Source organism: Coregonus clupeaformis, chromosome 30 (genome assembly GCF_020615455.1).
Source record: "Coregonus clupeaformis isolate EN_2021a chromosome 30, ASM2061545v1, whole genome shotgun sequence".
NCBI lineage: Eukaryota > Metazoa > Chordata > Actinopteri > Salmoniformes > Salmonidae > Coregonus > Coregonus clupeaformis.
In genome coordinates this window covers 35,949,090-35,970,647 of record NC_059221.1, presented here as the reverse complement: position 1 = coordinate 35,970,647, position 21,558 = coordinate 35,949,090, and the positions used below count along the sequence as shown (strand labels likewise).

The 21,558-nt window shown below is 46.5% G+C and overlaps 2 protein-coding genes across 2 annotated transcripts in view; one reads left to right on the top strand and one right to left on the bottom strand.

The window, feature by feature from the left end:
• The window catches only part of dnah12 (dynein, axonemal, heavy chain 12), a 41,015-nt gene that overhangs the window by 18,302 nt on the left and 1,155 nt on the right, over positions 1–21,558 (top strand). Inside the window, exons 32-68 of the mRNA XM_045209555.1 lie at positions 1,997–2,180; positions 2,379–2,519; positions 2,633–2,716; positions 2,799–2,987; positions 7,724–7,843; positions 7,943–8,131; positions 8,219–8,370; positions 8,516–8,654; positions 11,344–11,510; positions 11,622–11,877; positions 12,067–12,369; positions 12,457–12,635; positions 12,755–12,947; positions 13,125–13,286; positions 13,489–13,683; positions 13,807–13,940; positions 14,135–14,297; positions 14,519–14,776; positions 15,173–15,304; positions 15,393–15,482; positions 15,584–15,966; positions 16,084–16,231; positions 16,316–16,676; positions 16,783–16,975; positions 17,208–17,400; positions 17,500–17,672; positions 17,800–17,940; positions 18,094–18,252; positions 18,378–18,522; positions 18,675–18,825; positions 18,950–19,203; positions 19,299–19,439; positions 19,662–19,799; positions 19,957–20,190; positions 20,409–20,597; positions 21,078–21,181; positions 21,344–21,548. Coding sequence (XP_045065490.1) covers positions 1,997–2,180; positions 2,379–2,519; positions 2,633–2,716; positions 2,799–2,987; positions 7,724–7,843; positions 7,943–8,131; positions 8,219–8,370; positions 8,516–8,654; positions 11,344–11,510; positions 11,622–11,877; positions 12,067–12,369; positions 12,457–12,635; positions 12,755–12,947; positions 13,125–13,286; positions 13,489–13,683; positions 13,807–13,940; positions 14,135–14,297; positions 14,519–14,776; positions 15,173–15,304; positions 15,393–15,482; positions 15,584–15,966; positions 16,084–16,231; positions 16,316–16,676; positions 16,783–16,975; positions 17,208–17,400; positions 17,500–17,672; positions 17,800–17,940; positions 18,094–18,252; positions 18,378–18,522; positions 18,675–18,825; positions 18,950–19,203; positions 19,299–19,439; positions 19,662–19,799; positions 19,957–20,190; positions 20,409–20,597; positions 21,078–21,181; positions 21,344–21,548 — 6,742 coding nt within the window. The remainder of the gene's footprint in view (positions 1–1,996; positions 2,181–2,378; positions 2,520–2,632; positions 2,717–2,798; positions 2,988–7,723; positions 7,844–7,942; positions 8,132–8,218; positions 8,371–8,515; positions 8,655–11,343; positions 11,511–11,621; positions 11,878–12,066; positions 12,370–12,456; positions 12,636–12,754; positions 12,948–13,124; positions 13,287–13,488; positions 13,684–13,806; positions 13,941–14,134; positions 14,298–14,518; positions 14,777–15,172; positions 15,305–15,392; positions 15,483–15,583; positions 15,967–16,083; positions 16,232–16,315; positions 16,677–16,782; positions 16,976–17,207; positions 17,401–17,499; positions 17,673–17,799; positions 17,941–18,093; positions 18,253–18,377; positions 18,523–18,674; positions 18,826–18,949; positions 19,204–19,298; positions 19,440–19,661; positions 19,800–19,956; positions 20,191–20,408; positions 20,598–21,077; positions 21,182–21,343; positions 21,549–21,558) is intronic.
• Positions 5,404–6,558, bottom strand: LOC121545296 (divergent protein kinase domain 1A-like). The gene is made up of 3 exons (XM_041855716.1): positions 6,343–6,558; positions 5,495–6,121; positions 5,404–5,412 (listed from the first exon to the last, which is right to left on the bottom strand). The coding sequence occupies exons 1-3, from the start codon at positions 6,556–6,558 to the stop codon at positions 5,404–5,406; spliced, it is 852 nt and encodes a 283-aa protein (XP_041711650.1).

Genomic DNA, 21,558 nt, shown 5'->3' with positions numbered 1-21,558 from the left:
AGCCAGCGCATGTCCAGGCCCGTCTGAAGTTTGCCAATGACCATCTGGATGATCCGGAGGAGGAATGGGAGAAGGTCATGTGGTCTGATGAGACAAAAATAGAGCTTTTTGGTCTAAACTCCACTCGCCGTGTTTGGAGGAAGAAGAAGGATGAGTACAACCCCAAGAACACCATCCCAACCAACCATTGAGGTGGAAACATCATTCTTTGGGGATGCTTTTTGCAAAGGGGACAGGACGACTGCACCGTATTGAGGGGAGGATGGATGGGGCTATGTATCGCGAGATCTTGGCCAACAACCTCCTTCCCTCAGTAAGAGCATTGAAGATGGGTCGTGGCTGGGTCTTCCAGCATGACAACGACCCAAAACACACAGCCACTAAGGAGTGGCTCCATAAGAAGCATCTCAAGGTCCTGGAGTGGCCTAGCCAGTCTCCAGACCTGAACCCAATAGAAAATCTTTGGAGGGAGCTGAAAGTCCGTATTGCCCAGCGACAGCCCCGAAACCTGAAGGATCTGGAGAAGGTCTGTATGGAGGAGTGGGCCAAAATCCCTGCTGCAGTGTGTGCAAACCTGGTCAAGACCTACAGGAAACGTATGATCTCTGTAATTGCAAACAAAGGTTTCTGTACCAAATAATAAGTTCTGCTTTTCTGATATATCAAATACTTATGTCATGCAATAAAATGCAAATTAATTACTTAACCCTCCCGTTGTCCTAGGGTCAAAATGACCCGCCACTGTGTTGAACCAACTTTATTTATTTTTTATTTTTTGGGGATCATTTGTGAGAAGGAGGCAGTGAGACTTTAAAGAAAGTATCACTGCCTCCTTCTCACAAATGATCCAAAAAATATAAAAATTAAATAAAGTTGGTTCAACACAGTGGCGGGTCATTTTGACCCTAGGACAACGGGAGGGTTAAAAATCATACAATGTGATTTTCTGGATTTTTGTTTTAGATTCCGTCTCTCACAGTTGAAGTGTACATATGATAAAAATTACAGACCTCTACATGCTTTGTAAGTAGGAAAACCTGCAAAATCGGCAGGGTATCAAATACTTGTTCTCCCCACTGTATGTTAACGTGGGCTATTTTTTAGCACTTTTCTGGGATGCTTGATTGTTTTTATTGCTTTACTGGGAAGCTTAGCAGAGGTAGACATGCTCATGTTACTTATGTTGGTGCAGGGTGAGCTGCACACAGTGGACTTCCTACTAGGGCACACCGCCTCAGTGCTAACAGTATCACTCTGGTTCATAGGCACATCATTACTGCATACAATATCTGTGGGATCAGCAGAGGCATTCAGGGCAGTAAGAGGGACATACATTAGGTTACTTACATTGTATCTTCCAATGCCCCTGGGATAATGTACATTTGCTGAAGCATTATGACAACTCAGCGACACAATGGTAGGGATTAAATGAGCTGGGCTTGGGTCATTGATAAGTCATTATCTCAACGCAGCCTTATAATGCTGTGAAAGGATCCAGGAACCCAAATGATTTGGGTAGATCCCATCCTCCTTATAATACAAGCGTTGTTTCCAGAAGGTATCAAAATTGTCAATAAATGTTACACCCACAGAGCTGCAATAGTCTCATAGCCAGTTATGGAGGGCTAAAAGTCTGCTGAACCGTTCAATGCCACGATTTAGGGAGGGCAGAGGGTCAGATATTATGGGGCGTTTGTTGGTGTCAAGTAGTGACATCCTCCTGATTCACTGTCAATTTAAGGAACTGACATAGCTTCACCGGTACCTACATGTTCAAATCAAATCAAATTTTATTTGTCACATGCTTCGTAAACAGTAGGTGTAGACTAACAGTGAAATGCTTACTTACGGGGCCTTTTCCAACCATGCAGAGTTAAAGATGAATAAATAATAAATACACGTTAAATGATCGATGATGATGATAGATAGAAGATAATGTTGAATGGAATATTGTTTTGAATAATTTTTACATTGCCCCTACTGGTGTGTATCTCAGATTTATGCTGGTAGGAGAGCCGTTTGCTGGCAAGACCAAAGTCCTCCACGTCCTGGCCGACACCCTGACCCTGATGAACGAGAGGGGTTACAACGAGGAGGAGAGGGTCCTCTACCGTACGGTCAACCCCAAGGCCATCACAATGGGACAGCTATTTGGAGAGTTTGACCCAGTCTCCCACGAGGTGGGGCTCAACCCTGGAATATTCATATTCCTCTCACATCATTACAATCATATATTCAGACTATCTTTGAATATCAATCTTTATTTATTCTTCTTATTAATTTTTTTACGCCAATGGTTTTGCTGTTTTGGACTGTACCTTACGTTGTGTTTGAGTTTTTTTATTTTCTCTCTCCCTGTCTCTGTTGGTGTTACTCAGTGGGCAGATGGGATTGTGGCCAACACGTTTCGTGAGTTTGCGTCGTCTGAGACCCCGGACCGTAAGTGGGTGGTGTTCGACGGGCCTATAGACACACTGTGGATTGAGAGCATGAACACTGTGCTCGACGACAACAAGAAGGCAAGAATATGAGTCCACAACAAAGATCATCCAATATAATGACTTAATGACATACCAGGAGTACGCATAAAGCAACTGTAACTACTTGCTGTATGCTTCCTTCTCTCCCACAGCTGTGCTTGATGAGTGGAGAGATCATCCAGATGTCCAATCAGATGAGTCTAATCTTTGAAGCCATGGACCTGTCTCAGGCCTCTGTAAGTCAACAAGCCATCAACACACTTGTCCGGCTATGTTTCACTAATCAGTAATCTGTAAGTCTATCCCTCCCCTCCCCAGCCGGCGACAGTGAGCAGGTGTGGTATGATCTACATGGAGCCCTCTCAGCTGGGCTGGGAACCCCTGGTGGCCTCCTGGATCAATACACTGCCAGAGCCCCTGCAGGTGCCAGACAACACAGGCCTGCTCATGGAGCTCTTCCACTGGCTGCTGCCCCCCTCCCTCAGGATGCTGCGCAAACAGTGCAGGGTGGGTGGTCCAGAAGCATCCATTGGAGTTTGATCCTGTTTATCGGCTATTTCCCTGCACCACAGTATATATATACAGTGAGGGAAAAAAGTATTTGATCCCCTGCTGATTTTGTACGTTTCACCACTGACAAAGAAATGATCAGTCTATACTTTTAACGGTAGGTTTATTTGAACAGTGAGAGACAGAATAACAACAAAAAAATCCAGAAAAACGCATGTTGAAAATTTTATGAATTGATTTGCATTTTAATGAGGGAAATAAGTATTTGACCCCTCTGCAAAACATGACTTAGTTCTTGGTGGCAAAACCGTTGTTGGCAATCACAGAGGTCAGACGTTTCTTGTAGTTGGCCACCAGGTTTGCACACATCTCAGGAGGGATTTTGTCCCACTCCTCTTTGCAGATCTTCTCCAAGTCATTAAGGTTTCGAGGCTGACGTTTGGCAACTCAAACCTTCAGCTCCCTCCACAGATTTTCTATGGGATTAAGGTCTGGAGACTGGCTAGGCCACTCCAGGACCTTAATGTGCTTCTTCTTGAGCCACTCCTTTGTCGCCTTGGCCGTGTGTTTTTGGTCATTGTCATGCTGGAATACCCATCCACGACCCATTTTCAATGCCCTGGCTGAGGGAAGGAGGTTCTCACCCAAGATTTGACGGTACATGGCCCCGTCCATCGTCCCTTTGATGCGGTGAAGTTGTCCTGTCCCCTTAGCAGAAAAACACCCCCAAAGCATAATGTTTCCACCTCCATGTTTGACGGTGGGGATGGTGTTCTTGGGGTCATAGGCAGCATTCCTCCTCCTCCAAACACGGCGAGTTGAGTTGATGCCAAAGAGCTCGATTTTGGTCTCATCTGACCACAACACATTTACCCAGTTCTCCTCTGAATCATTCAGATGTTCATTGGCAAACTTCAGACGGCCCTGTATATGTGCTTTCTTGAGCAGGGGGACCTTGTGGGCACTGCAGGATTTCAGTCCTTCACGGCGTAGTGTGTTAACAATTGTTTTCTTGGTGACTATGGTCCCAGCTGTCTTGAGATCATTGACAAGTTCCTCCCGTGTAGTTCTGGGCTGATCATTGCAACTCCACGAGGTGAGATCTTGCATGGAGCCCCAGGCCGAGGGAGATTGACAGTTCCATTTGCGAATAATCGCACCAACTGTTGTCACCTTCTCACCAAGCTGCTTGGCGATGGTTTTGTAGCCCTTTCCAGCCTTGTGTAGGTCTACAATCTTGTCCCTGACATCCTTGGAGAGCTCTTTGGTCTTGGCCATGGTGGAGAATTTGGAATCTGATTGATTAATTGCTTCTGTGGACATGTGTCTTTTATACAGGTAACAAGCTGAGATTAGGAGCACTCCCTTTAAGAGTGTGCTCCTAATCTCAGCTCGTTACCTGTATAAAAGACACCTGGGAGCCAGAAATCTTTCTGATTGAGAGGGGGTCAAATACTTATTTCCCTCATTAAAATGCAAATCAATTTATAACATGCGTTTTTCAGGATTATTTTGTTGTTATTCTGTCTCTCACTGTTCAAATAATCCTACCATTAAAATTATAGACTGATCATTTTTTTGTCAGTGGGCAAACGTACAAAATCAGCAGGGGATCAAATACTTTTTTCCCTCACTGTATATAGATATATATCTATGTATATACAGTACCGGTCAAAAGTTTGGACACACCTACTCATTCAAGGGTTTTCTTTCTTTTTACTATTTTCTACATTGTATAATAATAGTTAAGACATCAAAACTATGAAATTACACATATGTAATCATGTAGGAACCAAAAAAGTGTTAAACGAATCAAAATATATATTTTATATTTTATATTCTTCAAAGTAGCCACCCTTTGCCTTGATGATAGCTTTGCACACTCTTGGCATTTTCTCAACCAGCTTCATCCTTCAGCCTTCAGCTTTTCCAACAGTCTTGAAGGAGTTCCCACATATGCTGAGCACTTGTTGGCTGCTTTTCCTTCACTCTGCGGCCCAACTCATCCCAAACCATCTCAATTGGGTTGAGGTCGGGTGATTGTGGAGGCCAGGTCATCTGATGGGAGACTCATGGGCGGCGCACAATTGCTCTGGATAAGAGCGTCTGCTAAATGACTAAAATGTAAATGTAATACAGCACTCCATCACTCTCCTTCTTGGTCATATAGCCCTTACACTTGCTCGAGGTGTGTTTTGGGTCATTGTCCTGTTGAAAAACAAATTATTGTCCCACTAAGCGCAAACCAGATGGGATGGCGTATCGCTGCAGAATGCTGTGGTAGCCATGCTGGTTAAGTGTGCCTTGAATTCTAAATAAATCACAGACAGTGTCACCAGCAAAGCACCCCCACACCATCACACCTCTTTCTCCATGCTTCACGCTGGGAACCACACATGAGGAGATCATCCGTTCACCTACTCTGCGTCTCACAAAGACCGTGTCTTTAGGTTGGAACCAAAATCTCAAATTTGGACTCATCAGACCAAAGGACAGATTTCCACCGGTCTAATGTCCAGGTTGGGCTGGGTCACCTCCTCCCTGCATCGTCTCTGAGCGACATCGCATGACGTACGGCAGTCCGCCCCCAACACGCAGTCGTCGTCCTTCTCGCAGTGCAGCGCGCGCATGGTTCGCCTGAACGCGTCCTCAGAGATGATGGCCCTCGGGTCGGTGAGGCGGAAGTCGTGGCGGTCCGTGTAGCCGAAGTGGTCGGCGCTCAGGTCGCACATGAGGAAGCTGCCATAGTTGCCGTGGAAGATGTCCTCTACCAGCTCCAGGAGGCCCATGGAGATCTTGGCCTTGCGGGGCCACGAGGGGGTGAACCACTGGTCCATGCTGCGTCGGGCCCCACTGGGGACCCAGGCCTCCAGGAGCCAGGGGAGGCTGACACCGTAAAGGGGGCCATAGGGTACCCTCTCGGTCATGTACAGGTCTCCACAGAAGCCCATCAGACGGGGGGTGTGGCCCCGTTCCTGGAGGAGCAGCCCCAGCAGCACCTCATCCAACTGGAGAAGAGCCCAGGCTGAACGGGCCTCTGGGAGCGAGACGTGGCCGTCCTTGTTGCCGTCAGCGACGCTGAAAATTTGGGTCACCAGGCTGGCCAGACTAGCCTGCTCGCCCAGCTTTGACTGGAGATGGGGGAGTAAGTGGAGAGAGAGGGGGAGGAAGGAGAAGAAGAGCGGTTTAGCTGGTATCCTCTATAAACTATGCAGAGATTTCAGTAAAAATTTTGGTGAAATAAATAACCAAAGCAACAAATGCCTTCGATGAAGACAAAAATCCTTGTTAAAACTTATGCTGATTATTGTGACAGTATCTGCTGAAGTCAAAGCAGCAATAGTTCCAATACCTTGAGGTGATTGAAAACCATCTCGCGGAACTTCTCCACAGACGTTCCGCGGGTGGGTTTGTCGAAGACCGCAGCCTCTCTCCTGGGCTTCGGCTCCTCTCCCAGCTCATAGTGCAGCACCTCCCCCACCTGGCAGCGGATCACCCCGTCCAGGTCACCCCAGCCACCTGTGTACACCTGAGGGCCCGGACAAGGGGGACAACCAGATAGTGGCATTACATTATTATACACCTACAGTCGATAAGAACAACCAATCCAGGCTCTGTCGTAGCCGGCCGCGACCGGGAGACCCATGGGGCAGCGCACAATTGGCCCAGCGTCGTCCAGGGTAGGGGAGGGAATGACCGGCAGGGATGTAGCTCAGTTGGTAGAGCATGGCGTTTGCAACGCCAGGGTTGTGGGTTCGATTCCCACGGGGGGCCAGTATGGAGAGAAAAAAATGTATGCACTAACTGTAAGTCGCTCTGGATAAGAGCGTCTGCTAAATGACGTAAAATGTAATGTAAAATGTTTCTTGGCCCAAGCAAGTCTCTTCTTATTATTGGTGTCCTTTAGTAGTGGTTTCTTTGCAGCAATTCGACCATGAAGGCCTGATTCACGCAGTCTCCTCTGAACAGTTGATGTTGAGATGTGTCTGTTACTTGAAGTCTGTGAACCATTTATTTGGGCTGCAATCTGAGGGGCAGTTAACTCTAATGAACTTATCCTCTGCAGCAGAGGTAACTCTGGGTCTTCCTTTCCTGTGGCGGTCCTCATGAGAGCCAGTTTCATCATAGCGCTTGATGGTTTTTGCGACTGCACTTGAAGAAACGTTCAAAGTTCTTGAAATGTTCCGTATTGACTGACCTTCATGTCTTAAAGTAATGATGGACTGTCGTTTCCCTTTGCTTATTTGAGCTGTTCTTGCAATAATATGGACTTGGTCTTTTACCAAGTAGGGCTATCTTCTGTATACCACCCCTACCTTGTCACAACACAACTGATTGGATCAAACGCATTAAGAAGGAAAGAAATTCCACAAATTAACTTTTAACAAGGCACACCTGTTAATTGAAATGCTTTCCAGGGGACTACCTCATGAAGCTGGTTGAGAGAATGCCAAGAGTGTGCAAAGCTGTCATCAAGGCAAATGGTGGCTACTTTGAAGAATCTCAAATATAAAATATATTTGGATTTGTTTAACTCTTTTTTGGTTACTACATGATTCCATATGTGTTATTCCATAGTTTTGATGTCTTCACTATTATTCTATAATGTAGAAAATAGTAAATATAAAGAAAAACCCTGGAATGAGTAGGTGGGTCCAAACCTTTGACTGGTACTGTATATATACATTGTTTACAAGCTCTATAACATGTCTGATTGCTTTCATATGTTCTAGGAGGTTGTCCCCACCAGCAACAGCAACACAGTGGTGTCCCTGACTCGCCTCTTTGAAATGCTGCTCACCCAACCTTTGAAGGAGGACACAGGGTACAAAAACATACGGACTTGGGTCATGGTAAGAGATTAAACAAAGTACTGCTGTGCGTGGCTATGCTGAATTGAAATGACAGAAATCAACATACTCCGCTCATCTCCATCCCTTTCTCTGTGCCAGGCAGCCTTTGCCTTCTCCCTGGTGTGGTCAGTGGGGGGAAGCTGTGATACGGACAGCAGGAAGAGGTTTGATGAGTACCTCAGAGACATCATCTTAGGGAAGGCAGACAACCACCCCATCCCCGCTTCCGTGTCCAAATGGGAATGTCCCCACGATGAGAAGGGTCTGGTCTACGACTATTACTACGAGGTGTGTAACATTCCCCTGGTCAAAAAGGCTTCTGCAGTGTAAAACAGTATTTTTCAGTTACTATGAATACTTTCTTTTTTTTCACAGTTTAAAGGGAAAGGTCGCTGGGTGCACTGGACCGACTCGATTAAGAACGTCAATCTGGGGGACAAGAACACCAAAGTGCAGGATATCATCGTCCCTACCATAGACACGGTCCGATACACCTACCTCATGGACCTCTGCATCGACTATGGAGTGTAAGTGTGCGTCAACACACCCAGACCAATGGGGATGTAATTTGTTAACGCACTTGCACTTGCATTATGGTTTCACAGATCATTAAATTCAGTTGGTGCGTTATATTGTAAAACAGCCACTTATCATATGTCTGTCTCTGTGAAGGCCATTGCTGTTTGTGGGGCCCACTGGGACGGGGAAGTCTGTGTACGTGAAGGAGAAACTCATGAACAACCTGGACAAGGACCGCTACCTGCCCTTCTTTATCAACTTCTCAGCACGCACCAGCGCTAACCAGAGCCAGGTAAACAATGAAGAGCTACAGATGCGCTATCTTAATTTGACCCTGCTTCTCGCAGCAGGAAAATAATCCTGCAGCAACAGGAAATGTGAATTATTATGTGGATTATAATTAATGGACATTTTTGTAGGGGTTGATAGGTTTTTCGTTAGGGCAAATCATGTCTGACATTTTAAAAAGTGGAAATTACTATCTTTAAAAGCCTTTTTAAACCTTGAATACACTACAATTTGCATTTCCTGCTATGCAGGAACATTTTCTGCGACAACAGAGTGATCATATTAAGATATCAGATCTGTATGAAACATAATTTCTGTCATACAGTATGTTGATCACATCTGATCACTGGATACTCAATTCATTTCACTTATACATATATACCGTACCAGTCAAAAGTTTGGACACACCTACTCATTCCAGGGTTTTTCTTTATTTTCTAAAATGTTCTACATTGTAGAATAATAGTGAAGACATCAAAACTATGAAATAACACATATGGAATTATGTAGTAACCAAAAAAGTGTTAACAAATCAAAATATATTTTAGATTTTAGATTCTTCAAAGTAGCCACCCTTTGCCTTGATGACAGCTTTGCACACTCTTGGCATTCTCTCAACCAGCTTCATGAGGTAGTCACCTGGACTGCATTTCAATTAACAGGTGTGCCGTGTTAAAAGTTAATTTGTTTGAGCCAATCAGTTGTGTTGTGACAAGGTAGGGGTGGTATACAGAAGATAGCCCTATTTGCTAAAAGACCAAGTCCATATTATGGCAAGAACAGCTCAAATAAGCAAAGGGAAATGACAGTCCATCAATACGGAACATTTCAAGAACTTTGAAAGTTTCTTAAAGTGCAGTCGCAAAAACCATCAAGCGCTATGATGAAACTGGCTCTCATGAGGACCGGCACAGGAAAGGAAGAACCAGAGTTACCTCTGCTGCAGAGGATAAATTCATTAGAGTTACCAGCCTCAGGAAATTGCAGCCCAAATAAATTCTTCACAGAGTTCAAGTAACAGACACATCTCAACATCAACTGTTCAGAGGAGACTGCGTGAATTAGGCCTTCATGGTCGAATTGCTGCAAAGAAACCACTACTAAAGCACACCAATAAGAAGAAGTGACTTGTTTGGGCCAAGCAACACAAGCAATGGACATTAGACCGGTGGAAATCTGTCCTTTGGTCTGATGAGTCCAAATTTGAGATTTTGGTTCCAATCGCTGTGTCTTTGTGAGACGCAGAATAGGTGAACGGATGATCTCTGCATGTGTGGTTCCCACCATGAAGCATGGAGAAAGAGGTGTGATGGTGTGGGGGTGCTTTGCTGGTGACACTGTCTGTGATTTATTTAGAATTCAAGGCACACTTAACCAGCATGGCTACCACAGCATTCTGCAGCGATACGCCATCCCGTCTGGTTTGCGCTTAGTGGGACTATCATTTGTTTTTCAACAGGAGCAAGTGTAAGGGCTATTTCACCTCGAGCAAGTGTAAGGGCTATTTGACCAAGAAGGAGAGTGATGGAGTACTGCATCAGATGACCTGGCCTCCACAATCACCTGACCTCAACCCAATTGAAATGGTTTGGGATGAGTTGGACCACAGAGTGAAGGAAAAGTTTAACACTTTTTTGGTTACTACATGATTCCATATGTGTTATTTCATAGTTTTGATGTCTTCACTATTATTCTACAATGTAGAAATAAAGAAAAACCATGGAATTAGTAGGTGTGTCCAAACTTTTGACTGGCACTGTATATACAGTGAGCTTTGTTTTGGCTCTGTACTCCAGCACTTTGGATTTGAAATGATACAATAACTATGAGGTTCAAGTGCATACTGTTGCATACTGTAATTGTGCATACTGTAATTTGAGGGCATTTTCATCCATATTAGGTGAACCGTTTAGAAAGTACAGCACTATTTGTATATCGTCCCCCCATTTTAGGGATCCCAAATTATTGGGACAAATACACTTATGTGTATCAAAGTAGTAAAAGTTAAGTATTTGGTCCCACATTAATGTGGATGCTATCATGATTACAGATAATCCTGAATGAATCGTGAATAATGATAAGTGAGAAAGTTACAGACGTACAAATATCATACCCCTAAGACATGCTAACCTCTCACTATTACAATAACGGGAGGTTAGCATTTTTGGGGGGTATGATATTTGTGCATCTGTAACTTTCTCACTTATAATTATTCACGATTCATTCAGGATTATTCGTAATCATAGTCGCATCCACATTAATGTAGAAGCGTTTAGAAACATATTCTATTATTATTTACAGTAAAAGTGACTCCAAAATGACACAATACATTATTTACCATTCATTTCTATTGGAGAAAAAATATCTGAAACACAACCAAAACAAACAGCAAATGCATCCAACAAAGTTGTAGTCACAATCTTAATCTTGTTATTGCGTGCTATGAATATGGGAACAAATACTTAACTTTTTTCTACTTTACTACACATATCAGTGAATTTGACCCAATACTTTTGATTCACCCGATATGGATGAAAATACCCTCAAATTAAAGCTGACAGTGTGCAATTTAACCTCATAGTCATTGTATCATTTTATATCCAAAGTGCTGGAGTACAGTGCCCAAAAATAATAATATGTGTCAGTGTCCCAATACTTTTGGAGCTCACTGTATATTCTTCCACTCTTTGTAGAACATCATCATGTCCAGGCTGGACAAGAGGAGGAAGGGGGTGTTTGGCCCCCCCATGGGGAAGAAGTGTGTCATCTTTGTGGATGACATGAACATGCCTGCCCTGGAGCAGTTTGGGGCACAGCCTCCCGTGGAACTCCTACGCCAATACTTTGACCATGGCAACTGGTTAGAGACTACTACATTACAATACCGTCATATCTTGCTTTAGGCTATAATGATAAGTGACATACCTGGATGGAATCATGTCTCTAAAGTTGAGTTTCACTGTCTTCCCAGGTATGACCTGAAGGACACCACTAAGATCACCCTGGTGGACCTGCAGCTGATCTCGGCTATGGGGCCTCCTGGTGGCGGGAGGAACGCGGTGACGCCTCGCTTCCTGCGGCACTTCAACATCACCAGCATCAACGCCTTCAGTGACGACACCATGGTGCGCATCTTCTCCAACGTGGTGGCCTTCTACCTCCGCAACAACGAGTTCCCCCCAGACTACTTCACCGTAGGCAACCAGATAGTGGCTGCCACTATGGAGGTGAGATGGTTCAGGAGATTACATTGATAGTTATTTTATTTCCACAAGCGTAAAACCCACTAGATTATAAATATACGAGAGGTGTGATTGTTGCTCTTCGCACTTCGTTAGGACTCTTTTTAAACCACCTAAAATCAAGTTATTTCCATTTCTCTTCTTGCCTAATGCTTCGCCCATGTATCTCAAAAGGTCTACAAGAAGGCCATGGAGAACCTGCTGCCCACGCCAGCCAAGTCCCACTACACGTTCAACCTACGAGATTTTAGCCGCGTGGTGCAGGGCTGCCTGCTCCTCAAGAAGGAGTCCCTGGAGAACAAACGCACAATGATCCGCCTCTTTGTCCACGAGGTGTTCCGCGTCTATTACGACCGTCTGGTGGATGACCAGGACCGCGCCTGGCTCTACCTCCTAATGAACCACATCGTCAGGGACCACTTCAAGGAGAGCTTTGACCAGGTGTTTGACCACCTGAAGGCTCCGGGCAACAAGGCAGTAAGTACAGGAGATGTTGTTTTTGGTGGTGGTTTGTTTACTGTTGTTTAGATGTGGTGATGAGGTTCCTGTGTTCCCTGTCGCTAGCCGCTTGAGGAGGACATGCGTAACCTGCTGTTTGGGGACTACATGAACCCTGACATGGAGGACAATGATCGTCTGTACTCTGAGGTGCCCTCCATGAAGAGTTTCGGCCAGGTGGTGGAGCTCTGTCTGGATGAGTACAACCAGACACACAAGAACCGCATGAACCTCGTAATCTTTCGGTGAAGGCCTTTAACGTCAAGCTCCAGGGTTTTGGGTTTTACAAGCAGCACAGCATGAGAGGTTAGCTAGACTCACTGGAAAACTGAGTCTGACTTTGTTTTTGTCCATTTGCATTTAGCTACGTGCTGGAGCACCTGTCTCGTATCAGCCGTGTGCTGAAGCAGCCGGGGGGCAATGCCCTGCTGGTAGGGGTGGGGGGCAGCGGGCGCCAATCCATCACCCGCCTCGCCACCTCCATGGCCAAGATGACCCTGTTCCAGCCAGAGATCTCCAAGAGCTACAGCCTGAATGAGTGGAGGGATGACCTCAAGGTTAGACTTTAGAGAGGGAGAACTCAGGGAGGGAGACTGTTAATGACATAGAGACCAGGTTGGACTGTAATGGCAACAGTCTACAGATAATTGAAGAGCTGTCACTAGAGGACTTGGGCATTTGTTGTGAGTGTTCCATATAATTTTTCGGACTGTTTGCTTTTTCCTGTGCTGCAGCTCTTGCTGAAGAGTGCAGGGGTGAAGGGTCAGAAGACGGTGTTCCTGCTAACTGACGCTCAGATCAAGGAGGAGGCCTTCCTGGAGGATGTGGACAGTGTCCTGAACACAGGAGAGGTGCCCAACCTATTCGCCACGGACGAGAAGGCGGAAATCATGGAGGTAGGTCACAGACCAGCCAGAGGGATAATAGGCTTTGGCTCATTAGAGTTAGGCTATGGTTGGAGGTAGGGTTAAGACTGGGGTTACTGCCCTTTAAAAAAAAATATACCATCACATTGTCTAAGCAGAAGCATTCACAGTGAATGTTGTGAATGATAGGAATAATCATCGCAACCTCTCCCTGCTCCCTCTCTCTCCCCAGGCGGTGCGGCCTATCGCCCAGGCTGGCAATAAGAGTGTGGAGTTCAGCCCCCTGGCCCTGTTTGCCTACTTTGTGACGCGCTGCAGGGAGAACTTGCACATCATAGTGGCCTTCAGTCCCATAGGAGAGGCCTTCCGCAACCGACTACGCCAGTTCCCCTCGCTCATCAACTGCTGCACCATCGACTGGTTCCAGGTACAGAGGCAGTACAAAACCTCTTGAATCTGATGACTTACACTGTATACTAACCATGAAGTAATTTCAACAATCTTTTGCTTATCAACTTCCCTCACCCCCTATCTGAACTGCACCTCCCAGCCCTGGCCAGAGGAGGCGCTGGAGCGAGTGGCCAACAAGTTCCTGGAGTCGTTGGAGATGAGTGAGCATGAGAGACAGGAGGTGATGCCCATCTGCAAGACCTTCCACACCTCCGCCATCCAGCTCTCTCACAAGTACATAAAACTCTTCCTTTCCATCTAACTTAACAATAATATCAGATATTCTCATCTCATGCTACAGAAGTTATTGATGAGAAAAGAAACACAACAATTCCATTTGAATGACTTCTATAAAAAAACGGACTAAAATAAAAAACAGATTTAATACAGATTTATTGCACGATAGCTGAGGATGTTGTTGTTCCCAGGTTCCTGTCGGAGCTGGGTCGCCATAACTACGTGACACCCACCTCGTACCTGGAGTTGATTGCTGCATTCCGTCAGCTGCTCACCCAGAAGAGAGACATGGTCATGAAGGCCAAGAAGAGGTACACCAACGGCCTGGACAAACTGGCCTTCGCTGAGTCTCAGGTACATCAAACCGATTGTTTTTATCTTGCTACAACATGAATGTAAGGATCTATGTGGATCGTGTGTGGCATGGTTTGTTGCCTTGTTATGTACTGTGACTTGAGACCTAAGGCAACTTGAATCAAGTGCTCTTGAACCTTTGATGTGTCTGTGTTCACCCCTTTGTATTACACTGTGTTCAGCCTTAGCTCTGTCACTCATGAGTTTGATCTGTTGTGTAGGTGAGTGAGATGAAGAAGGAGCTGGTGGACTTGCAGCCTAAACTGGAGCAGGCCAAGATAGACAACACCAAGATGATGAAGGTGTTAGAGGTAGAGTCAGTGCAGGTGGAGGCCAAGAGCAAGGTGGTGCGTGTGGACGAGGAGGCTGCCACTCTGAAGGCCAACGAGGCCCAGGCCCTGAAGAATGAGTGTGAGAGCGACCTAGCAGAGGCCATACCTGCCCTGGAGATGGCCCTCTCAGCCCTGGACACCCTGAAGGTAGGGAAAGGGAAGGTAAAGGGGATACCTAGTCAGTTACTGAATGCATTCAACCCAAATGTGTCTTCCGTATTTAACCCAAACCCTCTGAATCAGAGAGGTGGGGCGGCTGCCTTAATCGACATCAGCGTCATCGGCGCCCGGGGAGCAGTTGTTGTTGGGGGTTTAGTGCCTTGCTCAAGGGCAGAACGCCAGATTTTTCCACGTTGCCGGCTCGGCATTCGAACCAGCGACCTTTCGGTTACTGGCCCAACGCTCTTGGGATTCTGATCAAGCAGAGATCATCACTGCCTGCCCTGCACAGTCTTACCAAAGGGGATTGAAAGGAGACTTGCGCAAAGCAAATAAATGTGCTAACTGACAAAGTATGATCTTATCTGATCTCTCTCCTCTCAGCCCTCTGACGTGACCATCGTGAAGTCGATGAAGAGCCCTCCGTCTGGGGTGAAGCTGGTGATGGCGGCCGTATGTGTGATGAAAGAGCTGAAACCGGATAGAATTGTTGATCCTGCTGGGACTGGACAGAAGGTCAGGAACTGCTCTACCTCTTTTTTTATTTAAAAAATAACATTTGTTTGCTTATATGTTTAATTATGTTTTCTTACCATTTTAATAGATTCTTGACTACTGGGGTCCGAGCAAAAAGCTTCTTGGAGACATGAATTTCCTACGAGATCTGAAAGAGTACGACAAGGACAACATCCCTGTGAGTCCCTGTGAAAAAATAAATGTGTTGATTGCATTTAAACTGAAGTATCAACGTAAATCTATATACTTTTTCAATGACTCTTCTCTTTTCCCGGCTAGGTCCCTGTGATGCAAAAGATCCGCAGTGAGTACATGACTAACCCTGACTTTGACCCCACGAAAGTGGCCAAGGCCTCCTCTGCCGCCGAGGGCCTGTGCAAGTGGGTCACTGCCATGGAGATCTACGACAGAGTGGCCAAGGTAGTGGCCCCTAAGAAGGCCGGTCTGGCCGAGGCTCAGCTGTCTCTGGCCACCACCATGTCCCTGCTGAACCAGAAGAGAGCTGAGCTGAAGGAGGTGGAGGACCGTCTGGCCCTGCTGCAGAAGACCTTTGAGGAGAAGACTGAGGAGAAGGCCCAGCTGGAGTTCCAGGTGGACCTGTGTGCCCGCAAACTGGAGAGAGCCGAGAAACTCATCGGAGGCCTGGGAGGAGAGAAGACCAGGTGCTGTGGATGATGGAATTGATTAGATAGATTGACATATGTTTCTATTGGTTTGTGTAGGCCATTAGTACCTGAGGTCTTTGCTATGTCCTGAGGGACTGTGTTTTCCCTCTGCAGGTGGTCCAAAGCAGCAGATGACCTTCAGAACACCTATGATAACCTGACTGGTGACGTGCTCATCTCAGCTGGCGTCATCGCCTACCTTGGAGCCTTCACTGCTGGCTTCAGACAGAACTGTGCCAAGATATGGACCAAGCTCTGCAAGGTACTGGTACATACAGCAGCACCTCAACACAACAGCAATTTATTGTCACCAATCTTAATCTCGTTATTTATTCCTACCCCCCAGTCTAAAAACATTCCGTCATCAGATGACTTCTCCCTGAGTAAGACCCTGGGAGACCCCATAAAAATTAGGGCGTGGAACATCTCAGGCCTGCCCACCGACAGCTTCTCCATAGACAACGGGGTCATCGTCAGCAACTCCCGCCGGTGGCCCCTGATGATCGACCCCCAGGGCCAGGCCAACAAGTGGGTGAAGAACTCTGAGAAGGACAACAACCTAAGCGTGATCAAGCTGACGGACGGAGACTACATGAGAACCCTGGAGAACTGCATCCAGTTCGGGACCCCTCTGCTGCTAGAGAACGTAGGGGAGGAGCTGGACCCGTCGCTGGAGCCCCTGCTGCTCAAACAGACCTTCAAACAAGGTACCGAACAGGGTGGCACGCTTTGATGAATGTCATATTATGTTCATGGATTTATCGTGACATACTGGTGTCATTTGATCACAGAGTATTTGTTTGTGTCACCCAGGGGGCATGGACTGTATCCGGTTGGGGGAGAGTGTGATCGAGTACTCGTGTGACTTCCGGTTCTACATCACCACTAAGCTGCGGAACCCCCACTACCTTCCGGAGCTAGCCACCAAGGTGTCCCTGCTCAACTTCATGATCACCCCTGAGGGCCTCGAGGACCAGCTGCTGGGCATTGTGGTCGCCAAGGAGAGGTGTGTGGTGCAACACACGCTACACTACTCGCTATGCTGTGGAGATCTATCATTATTTATAATGGATCATTTTCCAGTAATTAAGTTATAAACTCTTAATCTGTCTACCAGATACGGCACAGACTGCACAAAAAGCATTGATCTGTTTACGACCAATCGTACTGTTAGAGTATATGATGAAGATCGAAATCTAGAAGGCTAACCCCTGTCCTCATCATGTCTCTCTCTTCAGGCCGGAGTTGGAGGAGGAGCGGAACGCCCTGATTCTGCAGTCTGCGTCCAATAAGAAGGTCCTGAAGGAGATCGAGGACAAGATCCTGGAGACACTGTCGTCATCCGAGGGGAACATCCTGGAGGATGAGAGCGCCATCCAGGTCCTCGACTCGGCCAAGATCATGTCCAACGAGATTTCCAAGAAACAGCAGGTCTGGAACACGCTGGAAGAATACAGTCAAAATGGTGTTGAAAGCCAATTAGAATGAGATGGTCTTAAACTAACTTCTACCCTATCTCCCAACCCCCAGATTGCTGAGAAGACAGAGGTCAAGATAGCAGAGTCTAGGGAGGGGTACAGAGCCATTGCCAAGCACTCCTCCATCCTGTTCTTCAGCATTGCTGACCTGGCCAACATAGACCCCATGTACCAGTACTCCCTCAGCTGGTTCGTCAACCTCTACATCAACTCCATACAGGACAGGTGAGAAACATGCTCCTACACAGATAACAAGGGTTTAGACCTCATGAGTCATTGGTTAATGAATATGATGTACAGTTAGACCGAAGCTCCTTTGTGTCCTAGGTAACACATGGCATCTGTGTTACAGTAACAAGTCCAAGATCCTGGAGAAGAGGCTGAGGTACCTCATCGACCACTTCACCTACAACCTGTACTGTAACGTGTGTCGCTCCCTGTTTGAGAAGGACAAACTGCTCTTCTCATTCCTACTCTGCTCCAACCTCCTCCTGTAAGTCTATACCACACACTGAGGACCCACATTTAAGATGGAGTTTTGTGAAATGAGTGAAGTACTTCATTTATTCAAATAAAATTTTATTTAAGCATGCTATTTAAGATAAGGTGGGATAAACGTTATTTTTTTTTATTTTTTTTTCCTCAGAGCGAAGAAGGAGATAGAATATGGTGACTTTATGTTCCTGCTGACTGGAGGGGTGGGTCTGCAGAACAACGTCCCCAACCCAGACCCCCTATGGCTGCAGGACAAGAGCTGGGACGAGATCTGCCGGGCCAGCCACCTGCCCAACCTCCAGGGACTCAAGTATGACATAGACAAACTGCTGAGCTTGCCTCTTTTTGTTTTGGGGGATTGGAGATTTATTCAGTGTTTTTTTTCTGCTAATACTCAAATATGGAATTTGTCGTCCCTCTCTATGATTCTCATAGGGAGAGTTTCATCAAGATCCCAGATAAGTTCTTGGTCATCTATGATAGCAAAGAGCCCTATAACACCAATCTGCCCAAGCCCTGGTGTGACTGCCTCAATGACATGCAGAAGATGATAATTTACCGCTGTCTCAGGCCAGACAAGGTTAGAGAGAGAAATAAGCCATTCCCTATTTACTGTTGCTGTCCATCTAAAGTCAACGCAAAGAAGACACTCTAAAATCAATACAGAGGACGCGGCCATATCATATGCTTGCATGTATGATTACTCTTATTTGCTACTCCATATGTTTCCAGATTGTGCCGGCCATCACGAACTATGTGACTGACAAACTGGGGAAGAAGTTTGTGGAGCCGCCTCCCTTTGACCTGAGTAAGAGCTACACAGACTCCAATTCCACCATCCCTCTGGTGTTTGTGCTATCTCCTGGAGCCGACCCCATGGCCAGTAAGTAGTACCCGACTGATCTCATACACATACCTCACACCTGTTACTGCTTTTGTTTGATACGGAAAATGGCTCTTTTAAACCTAGACTTTGTCCCCTGCCCCACCCCCCACCCCTCTTCCAGGCTTGCTAAAGTTTGCCAACGACAAGAACATGGGCGGAACCAAGTTCCAGTCCATCTCCCTGGGCCAGGGCCAGGGCCCCATCGCTGCCAAGATGATCCGCTCGGCCATGAAGGAGGGCACCTGGGTGTGCCTGCAGAACTGCCACCTGGCCGTCTCCTGGATGTCCACCCTGGAGAAGATCTGTGAGGACTTTAGCCCAGAGACCTGCCACCTAGACTTCAGACTGTGGCTCACCAGCTACCCCTCGCCCAAGGTAGGGTACAACACTGGATCCAGCCTGGTCAACCAGTATACAATAGGATGATAGGCATCCATGATGTGCATTTGTAACCATTTTCCCTGTGTCAGTTCCCAGTGACCATCCTGCAGAATGGGGTGAAGATGACCAACGAACCGCCCACAGGTCTCAGGCTCAACCTGCTGCAGTCCTACCTGTCAGACCCCGTCTCAGACCAGGACTTCTTCAACGCCTGCACAGACAAAGAACTGGTGAGTGGTGACATGGTTCACACACACACACACACACACAGACACACATACGTGGTCCTCTGTAGCTCAGTTGGTAGAGCAATGCCAGGATAGTGTTCTTGCAATGCCAGGATAGTGGGTTTGATTCCCGGGGCCACCTATATATAACAAATATTATTATTATATATTTTATTACACACACACACAAATGCTGTCGCTGATTGTTCCTCTGGTTGTTTCTAGGTGTGGGAGAAGCTCTTGTATGGAGTTTGCTTCTTCCACGCTCTGGTTCAGGAGAGGAAGAAGTTTGGTCCTCTGGGCTGGAACATCCCCTATGGGTTCAACGAGTCTGACCTGCGCATCAGCATCAGACAACTACAGGTAGTAATACACATCAACTCAGGGCTGTAGTATTTGAGAGAGATTGTCATTTTTAAAAGACTGTGGTCCTAATGTGGTTGTTGAATATAAATATATGTGATTGCAGATTGTGTGGTTCCCCTCTCTCACCATGTTGTTTGTGTCCCTCCTCCTCCAGCTGTTTGTGAGGGAGTATGATCAGGTGCCGATGGAAGCCATCACCTACCTGACAGGGGAGTGTAACTATGGGGGCCGTGTGACTGACGATTGGGACAGGAGGCTACTGATGACCATCCTGGCTGACTTCTACAACAAGGACATCATCGAGAACCCCCGCTACACCTTCTCCCCCAGCGGAAAATATTACGCCCCGCCAAAGTCCAACTACGAGGACTACATTGAGTTCATACGGGTGAGCAGGAGTTAGACAGGGAAGGAATGAGACATTCATTCATCAGGTGTACAGCTGTGTGTTGTCAGCATAGCTATGAGAATCAATACCATTCTGTCTGATAACATTACCATGTACAAAGTGAACAGAATTGGACCCAGAATGGAACCTTGCGGGACGCCGCATGGCTCACATTCATGCATTCCATCATGTTTTCAATCTTGTGTTGTTGTCTTCAGAACCTTCCATTCCTCCAGCACCCGGAGGTGTTTGGGATGCATGAGAACGTGGACATCTCCAAGGACCTGCAGCAGACCAAGCAGCTGTTTGACTCCCTGCTCCTCACCCAGGGAGGAGGGGCCAAGGGAGGGGCCAGCTCCGGGGGAGACAACACCCTCTTCGACATAGCCAATGACATCCTCACCAAGGTAAAGCCAAACCAGTCCTTGTACTGCTGAAATGTACGGCTTTTTTCCCCCCATATATTTGTCATCCGACTCAATGATTTTAAGTTAGTTTCAAGTTTTATTAGTCGTATGTACAGGATACGCATAGTATACATTGTCCAACAAAATGCTTACTTGCAGGTTCCTTCTCAACAATGCAACAACAATAATAAATAATAAAATATAAGAATACGGACATAAAGTAAATGGTAGTAGAATAGAATAAACATTTTAGCATAAGTATAATACAGGAAGGCACAATATATAGTCCAATAGTTACATGTGTATTGGGGAAGGGGGGGATGTGGGGCAAGTGTATAAATTGAGCAGTATAATAAGAGTCTGGTAGCAGCAGTTGTGATGTGTGTGTGTGGGTGTGTGCATGAGTGAGTGCACTTGTGCCAAGGTGCGGCGAATCAGAGCAGGTGGTCAGTTAGGTCACTTGTTGTCTGTTTCATGTAGCTTCCAGCTAACTTTGACATGGAGGCTGCTCTGTTGAAGTACCCTGTTCTGTATGAAGAGAGCATGAACACTGTACTGGTGCAGGAGATGGAGCGCTACAACACGTATGTCATCTCATCACACACCAAAAAAAACACACCTCAGAAAAACAACTCAATTCCGATGTAAATCTTAATGTAGATTACCAAAACCCACAATACTCCATAACTTGATTCCCGGTTTTCCGTAATACAGCATTAGGATCATATCACTGTCTTGCCTTCCAGGTTGGCGGTTACCATCCGTGTGAGCCTGCAGAACCTACTGAAGGCCATCAAGGGCCTGGTGGTGATGGATGCTGAGCTGGAGGCCCTGTCAGGCAGCCTGATGGTGGGCAAGCTGCCAGAGAAGTGGGCCAAGCGCTCCTACCCCAGCCTCAAACCCCTGGGCAGCTACATCACCGACTTCCTTGCCAAGCTCAAGTTCCTGCAGGTCAGTCCAT

Bases quoted from the DNA above. Each gene is read 5' to 3' on its own strand.
- LOC121545296 (XM_041855716.1), bottom strand. From the start codon at position 6,558: ATGCCACTATCTGGTTGTCCCCCTTGTCCGGGCCCTCAGGTGTACACA. The intron at 6,122-6,342 runs GTATTGGAACTA...CCCCATCTCCAG, and splicing joins TGGTTTTCAATCACCTCAAG to TCAAAGCTGGGCGAGCAGGC.